Raw genomic sequence first — 7,813 nt, 5'->3', positions numbered from 1 at the left:
GTGAAATCACATCAATTGAGGGGCAACAGCATTTGAGAAAATGCAGCAGCCCTTCCTCCTCTAAGTAAAAGAAAAGAAAAATTCTTTAATATGATGATGTTTGCAAGCCCCACTGAGATTCCCACTGAACTCAGGGACAAGAAAAGCCTGCTATTGTCACGGTTGCCAACATTTTCTGAAGGTTCTAGCTCATACCATAAAATAAGAAGACAGATGGTGCACATATTAAAACAGAAGGGCCAGAATTACTTGCATTTGAAGATAGTGTTTGTCTGAAAAACAAGAGATGCTGGAATTACTTAGTAGGGACTTCCGGGCAGTCCAGTGGTAAAGACTCTATGCCTCTAGTGCACTCTCGTGCTTCTGATGCAGAGGGTGTGAGTTCAATTGCTGGCTGGGCGACAAGAATCCGCATGCCTCAGTGCACAGCCAAAAAATAAATAAAAATAAAACAACCTCCCCAAGTTTTCTACTTTCATAAGGAAAAAAAAAGATTTAGTAAGTTTAAGGTTGCTAGATAATTGTACAAAAATGAATAAATTTTCCTAATACTAGCAACAACCAATGACAAATGGTGATAAAATCATGAATAAACTTATAGAATATTTACAGAAATAACTTTACAGAATAAATGCAGGACCTCTACAGTCAAAACTATACTTTTAATTCAAGGTTGGAATAAACAGAGAGATATACATATCCCTGGGTGGGAAGACTTCACGTCATAAAAATGCCCTGTATTCTAAGATTAATCTATAAACTTACTGCCATTCTAATAGGTATTCCTGTAATGCTTTTTGCTCATTTGTTCAAATTTCATTTGGAAGGCAGAGGTAAGAACCAATCATTTTTAAGTTCATGTGGGAAAATACGTAAGAACTGCTAATGCATTCCTGAAAAGGGAAAACTAGTGTGTATATCCTTTATCTGTATGTATGAACACTTACTATAAATGCTGTTGTCAAAATAATACTCTGGTAAAGGAAAGAGAGAAAGAGATGAATACAGCAGAGATCAGGGGAATGGATCCGAGTGCACGGAGAAGCCTCTGTGTGTGTGTCTATGTATTAGTTGCTCAGTTGTGTCTGACTCTTTGCAACCCCATGGACTGTAGCCCACCAGGCTCCTCTGTTAATGGAATTCTCCAGGCCAAAATACTGCACTGGGTTGCCATTCCCTTCTCCAGGGGATCTTCCGCACCCAGGGATCAAATCTGAGTCTCCTGTGTTGCAGGTGGATTCTTTACCACCTGAGTCACCAGGGAAGCCCCATAGAGAAGCCTGGTCCATCATAAATGTGATGTTTCAAAATGGTGGGAAAGGAGAGGTGTTTAATACTGATGCATGCAGAACAGCTTCTTGGGAGCAGAGTTCAACTCATTAGCAGTCCAAATATTCTGGACCACAGACCAGACGGAAAAGAGAGCTACACAAACACAAATCGAAAAGTCCTATAAGACCCAAACGTCTTGAGGAAAATGTTACTAAATAAAAAATTTAAATACCTGGCAAAAGACAAAGCATCAAAAAGTATTCCCCCCAACAGCATCAAAAAAGAAGTGATAGGGAGAAAATATACGTAGTAAGCCTTTAGCAGCCCTTTAGAAGTCCTACTTTCCAAAGAATGCTTCTTGGGATGAGAAAAGCAAACTCATGGGCTTCCCTGGTGGCTCAGTGATTAAGAGTCCACCTGCCAATAGAGGGGACATGAGTTCGATTCCTAGTCTGGGAAGATCCCACATGCTGGGCAGGGTGACTAAGCGCGTGCACCACGACTACTGAGTCTGGGCTCTGCAGCCCGCGAGCCACAGCTACTGAAGCCCTTGTGCATGAGCGTCCGTGGTCCGCAAGAGAAGCCACCGCAGTGAGAAGCCTGTGCACCGCAACTAGAGAAAAGCCTGGACAGCAACGGAGACCCAACATAGCCCAAAGTAAATACATAAATAAAATTACATAAAAGAACACAAGCAAACTCTAGGACGCCCCTGGCAGTCCAGTGGTCGAGAGTCCGCCTGCCAATGCTGGGGACACGGGTTCCATCCCTGCTCTGGGAAGATCCCATGTGCTGCAGAGCGGCTAAGCCCAGGTGCTACAGCCACTGAGCCCGTACTCCACATCAGGAGAAGCCGTCACCGCAGTGAGAAGCTTGAGTCCCGCAACTAGGCAGTTAGCCACCCACTCACCACAACTAAGGGAAAGCCCTCCCAGCGATGAAGATCCCACGCAGTCGAAAGTAAATACAATTTTAAAAACTGGAAAAAAATAATAAAAGCAAACTCTTATTCAATAACCTAAAGAGACCTCTTATCAAACCACTTTTTAAACGGAATCCTACCTTGCATTTGCTGGAAATGGTGGCCTCATGTGCTTCTTTCCAGCTGAGTCCAAGATTGACGGGCGCACGGCTGGGTGTCAGGGGGGAGCCCAGCCCTGGCAGGGGGCCTGGCCCAGGAGCAGATAGTGTAGGGTCGGCTCTGCTCCCTGTGCAAGCGTGCCAGATCCTCCCAAGTCCATTTAGACTCGCCATCACATGCTGAGTGTTCTCTTATGTTCTCAGAGATCTTTGCAAACATCCTTAGAACAGTGGTCATTAAATACCAAAACATGGTATATTCCTGAGGTGTGTGTGTGTCTTTAAATTACTAAAAACCATCAAGGTTAAACAGTCTGCATAATGGACAGGTGAGTTTAATAGAAAAACCAGGGGATTTGGTGATATGCTCTTGTAACACAAAGTTGTCATTTCAAATCCCCCTTTATCTGTCACCACTCCCAGCTTTTCCTGGAGAAAGCATCAGCCGTCGTTGGGATACAAGCCTCTCTTCCAAGCTGAACAGCCCCAAAGAGAAGTGGACAAGGGAGAGGGGAGGTCAGCTGGGATCAGAGTTAGGCTGGATGTGTTTGGGGACACTCTTGGGAGGTTTTCTATGCTTTCACTTGGAGGCAGTTAGGCAACCTGATTGGGCAGGCATTCCCAGGAGGGAAATTCCAATCATGAACCTTTCTGGCAGGTTCTGAACAACCGCAAAGCAGGGTCCTGCTGTTTTTTGCACATGCTTGTGTCTAGTGGGTTCTTGGGACATGTCCCTGGGACTTTAGAGCCTGTGATGTGGGAAAAAGTGATTGCCACGGCACAAGAGGCTGGGGAAACCTGGGATAGAAGACTGCGAGGCTTTCTGTGTTGCCGAAGCCTCAGAGGCTTCCACTCATGGGTGCCTGCATGTCCCCAGGGAGGGCGCTGGTCCCTCTGCGCTCGCTGTGCCCCTCAAAGCCCGCGTGCTTGACACACGTTGAAGAAATGCTGCTTTCTGTGAACTAAGCCCACCACGTATCTTGGGTCCCTGCTATGCAGGGCCGACTAGGCACCTTAGACAGAATAAGACAATTCATTGCGTCCATATGAATTTGCTCAGGATCTCATAGGACCCAATATGGAGAAGGACCTGCTGAGCTTTCTCTGGGTTCGGGGCTCCCGGTCCTGTGACAGGGCAGGTGTAAGAGGGGGCCTGTGGGATTTCCTCAGGAGACAGGGATTCCTGTGATTAGGATGTAAACCACCTGTACATGGACAGACAGATGGAGAAACAGACGGAGGGACAATCTCTGGAGTCACAGGGGCTATGCTGTGGGAAGCGCCTTTGGCATGGGCTTCCCAGGTGGCACTAGTGGTAAAGAGCCCGCCTGCCAATGCAGGAGACATAAGAGACATGGGTTCGATCCCTGGGTTGGGAAGATCCCCTGGAGGAGTACATGGCAACACACTCCAGTATTCTCGCCTGGAGAATCCCATGAACAGATGAGCCTGGCAGGCTATAGTCCATGGGGTTGCAAAGAGTCGGACATGACTGAAGCGACTTAGCATGCCTTTGGCATATTCTTTCTCCGCTTTCCTCTTCCTCTCTCTCTTTCCCTCCCTCTCTCTGACTCTGTTTCTCTCTCTATGCCTATGTCTCTCTCTCTCTCTCTGTCCCTCCCGCCCCTCCCTCCAAGCCCTGAACCCAGGCTCTGTTTGCCCCACAAGTACCTTCTGTGTCAGACTGGCAGCCGCCCACACCTCGGAGCTGGGGCTTCCCAGGGAGAGCTTGGGGTTCACAACCAGAACGCTGCCTCCTAAACAAGGAAAAGGTGCCTTTGGGGGCCTGGGAACTCTCTCCCCTCCCTAGGCTGTCCTTGCACACTCTCGGAGGGATTTCAGAAAGTATAATCACGCTTAGATCACGCTTAGTAACTGTCCTGCCTGGAGCAGGTTCGCAGGTCGACTGTGGTTTGGGGAGGTCAGAGCCCACAGACCATGAGGAGAGGAACCACCGCCTTGCCCCTCCCCCAGGACGCTCCTGTCTCCTCATTAGCTGTTCCCTTGAATGACTGACTTCCCTCCGGAGGGAAATTCCTGAAACCCAGCAGTTGACAAACCCACACACCCTCGGAAGGCTGGGCACCAGATAAAAGCCCTCGCGGGAGCCGGCCTCCTGGACGGCCACTGCAGGCACAGGGACCGCCCGCCGGCTGCTGCCTCCTTTCAGCGGTGGCCGACCTCAGTCCTGGGCTCGGAGTCCGCACCAGGGGACACAGGTCCTGGGAGTTTTCTGGTTCGCTCTCAGCCCTCCCGGATGATCTATTTCTGTCTTTCCTTTGGGAAAAACGCGCTTTGCCAATGACTAATCGCAGGCCCACGGAGATGCTATCGGCAGGGCAGGACCCCCGCCCGGGGCGGAAATGAGGAGATAGAGCTGTCTGCAGCCCGACGTGCCAGCAGCACCTGCGCCGGCCCAGGGATGTGGCCGCCACAGTGACTGCCGGGCTGAGGTTGCTGCGAGGGCCGAGCCAGGTGCTCACGGAGCCAGTGGCTGCCTCCCCGACGCGGGCGTGTGCGGAGCCGCTGGATGGAGCTTGGGACCCGGGCCCCTCATGTCTGCCCTGCTGACTCTGTGTGTCGTGCTCCTGCCCCTGGCGACCCCAAGCCGCGGGGCCCGGCAATGGGAGCCCTGCACTGGTAGGTGGGGGGCGCGGATGGGGGTGGGGCGGGCTGGGGGTCAGGAGGGGAGCGGGCAGGCCGAGGTCAGGTCACCGTGTGGAGATGGCTGTGGGAACTGCACCACTGGGAGGGAGGAGGCAGAGATTAAAGGGAGCAGCAAGCCGATGCTCACAATAGCAATGCCAGCAGGGTGGGGACTCCCTTCAAAGACCTCGCCGCCCCCACCCGAGGCCCTTCACAGGTACCTACCTGCTGGGCCTCCCGAGAAGGCCTTACACCTGCCAGAGGAATGAGGCCCGGCAGCTGGCAGGTCCGTCACCTGCCCCGGACAGAGAACCCAAGGCTGCACTCTTAGCTCAGTGCAGTCTTGGTGGCCGCAGTCCCTAGAGATGCAGAATGAGTGATGACAGCCCCTAGCGCACCGACTGCCCACCCCCACCAAGCGGAGAGCGGAGTTGGAGGGGAGATTCCGCCCCCTCCTCCTTAGAAAGGGCGCCTTGACCTGTCAGTGAGCATGACCTCATCATGCCTTTCTGGAGTTTCTACCGAGAGACTATTGATCAAACCTAACACTGTAAAACAGAGTAACAGGGAGACGAGACTGGAAGCCAGAAGCCAGGCTTCGGGAAGGGGAGTGAATGATGGTGGGGGGCGTTATGGAGGGTGGTGGTTTGGCCGGCTGTCATCGAGGGCAGGATGGCACTGGGATGGCTTGTGTGAGGCTCTGGGTTTACTTTCAAGTATCTGGTCCTGGGCTCCTGGAACCCTCCCTGGTCCCTGAATGTTGTGGCGCTTTGCTCTGATGGCACTTGGCTCCCGGAGATGGCACCATGGCCCATGATGGCCCCCCCCAACCCCCGCAGCATGAGTGTTTGGAACGCTCACCCGTATGGGGGGGTCCATAAAGGTTCTCAGCCCCCCATTCCTCCAGGGAACAGCCAGATCGTGCAGGTGAAGAGGGGCAGCCATGGAGTTGGGGTGTCGGGAAGGACTGAAGCTTGGGCCTCCGAGCCCCCAGGCCCCTGCACCTGCCACAGTCAAAGCCTCAGGATGCGTGATTTGCAAACCACATGCAGGCCAAGCCCACCTGCAACCCTGAATCCCTGGCTTGGAGCGTGGGGGACAGACTTGCATGCAGGTCTAGGGTACAGGGGTGAAGCATCCGAGCCCGCTGTCCTGAGCACTCCGTGTCTCCCTGGTGGGTGAGTCACAGACGTGTGTCTTCACGTTCCCTTCAGCGCTGGGAACAGAATCAACCTGCATAGTAATAATAAAGGTTATTTATAAAGCCCGCCCCCTCTCCCCTGCAGGCATGTTGCAGATAGTTAAAAGATGACCCAGTTATAAATACCTCGAACCAGGGAGGAAAGATAAAAGTCAAGTAAATAATACTGAGCTAAATTTGGAACGCTCCCAGGACAGTCGATAATGGCCAGTCAGGATTCAAATAGTCACTTTGATGGAGTTTGGTTTGGAAAAGCACAGGAGTTTACACCGCGGGGTTTGTGTGGGGTTTGGGTTCCACCTTCCCTTGGCCTTTGTTCCTGGGTCTGTGCCTGGGAAGTGCTGGGGCCTTGACTGCAACCCTGTGACCCTGGGTTTTGAAGTCCTCTGCCCCTCCACCCCGTCCGAGCCTCTGACTCGGAAAGAGTAGCCTCTTACGGGAGGTGGGGTGGCCAGATTTGCCGATGGGGAAACTGAGGTCACATCTCTGCCCAGAGCCTGGTGGGCAGACCCTCTGATAAGGGCAGGGGCCTGGGGCTGGTCCTGCTGCACAGGGGCATCCGAGGACAAGTGAAGTCTTATAGAGCCTCAGCCAAGATGGAAAAAAAGACCTTAGCAGGTGGTCAGCATGACCAAGGCTGTGGAGGGCAGGGAGTAGGGGCAGGCTGGGAGACCGGCTGCAGCTGCTGGAGCAGCCTCAGGGTGGGAGGATGAGGCGGGTCTGCAGGGGCTCTGGGCGCACATGGGGTGTGTGGGGCGAGCTCCCCTGGGATGAGTGGGTCAGGCAGGATTCGGGGCCTCCCTGACCCCAGAGTCAGCCTGAGTTTTCTGACGCCCAGACCCCGCCCTGCTCCCCACAGTGGGGCCAGCTGCCCTTGGACACAGGGCGAACCACGACTGTAAGACTCTACCAGCTCCCACACCAAGTCCACAATTCTGGGGGGCGTGATGCGTGTAGTGCCAAGAAAGTGGCTGGGTGTGTCCTGCGGGGATGGCTTGGTGACCTGAATTCTAGACCAGTACTCTTGGTCAAGGAGTGAACGGCAGCTGTGGCCAAAGAGCCTGCTGTCCACCCCTAACTCAGCCCATCCCCGCCCGGTGTCGTCTCCACGTGGACAGGAAAGGTGGAGGGGTTCAGTGGGAGCCATAATGGGGACAGCTGGACCCCAAGGCTGGGTCACTGGTGGGTGTAGGGGGTGGAGCAGAGAGAAGGGGGTTGGGGGGGAGTTGTCCAGGGGCTGTGGGATGTCAGAACAACATCCCCTGTAATCCCGGGAGTAGTTAGAGGCGGCTCCTCGCCTAGGACTCAGGGCGGTGCTGAGGTGTGGGTACCTGGTGGGTCCGGCATCCGCAGCACCCCCTCCCTCCTTCACTTGCTTGACACCCCTGCCAGGGAGATGCTGTGCCCCAGGCTGGGAGCTGGCACACCAGCACACCGCAGCCCTGCCCGGCACATGGACAAGGCTGTTGGCAGACATGGGGGACCCTAGGGCAGGCTGTGGGTGGGATCAGACCTGGTATCTGGGGTGGGGCGCATCCCTGGGGCTAGAGGCAGTGCCCAGGAGAGGTGGGGCACAGGTTTGCATTATAAAAGCTAGCTGAGGTATGGAAGCTG

At 53.7% G+C, this 7,813-nt stretch overlaps 1 protein-coding gene across 1 annotated transcript in view; it reads left to right on the top strand.

The window, feature by feature from the left end:
* The first annotated feature begins 4,267 nt into the window (after positions 1-4,267).
* The window catches only part of TSPEAR (thrombospondin type laminin G domain and EAR repeats), a 194,815-nt gene continuing 191,269 nt past the window's right edge, over positions 4,268-7,813 (top strand). Inside the window, exon 1 of the mRNA XM_061423393.1 lies at positions 4,268-4,992. Within this exon, the coding sequence (XP_061279377.1) occupies positions 4,908-4,992 (85 nt within the window). The 5' untranslated portion in view covers positions 4,268-4,907. The remainder of the gene's footprint in view (positions 4,993-7,813) is intronic.

The sequence above is a fragment of the Bos javanicus genome, chromosome 1 (assembly GCF_032452875.1).
Source record: "Bos javanicus breed banteng chromosome 1, ARS-OSU_banteng_1.0, whole genome shotgun sequence".
Classification (NCBI taxonomy): domain Eukaryota; kingdom Metazoa; phylum Chordata; class Mammalia; order Artiodactyla; family Bovidae; genus Bos; species Bos javanicus.
This window is presented reverse-complemented; position numbering and strand designations above follow the sequence as displayed.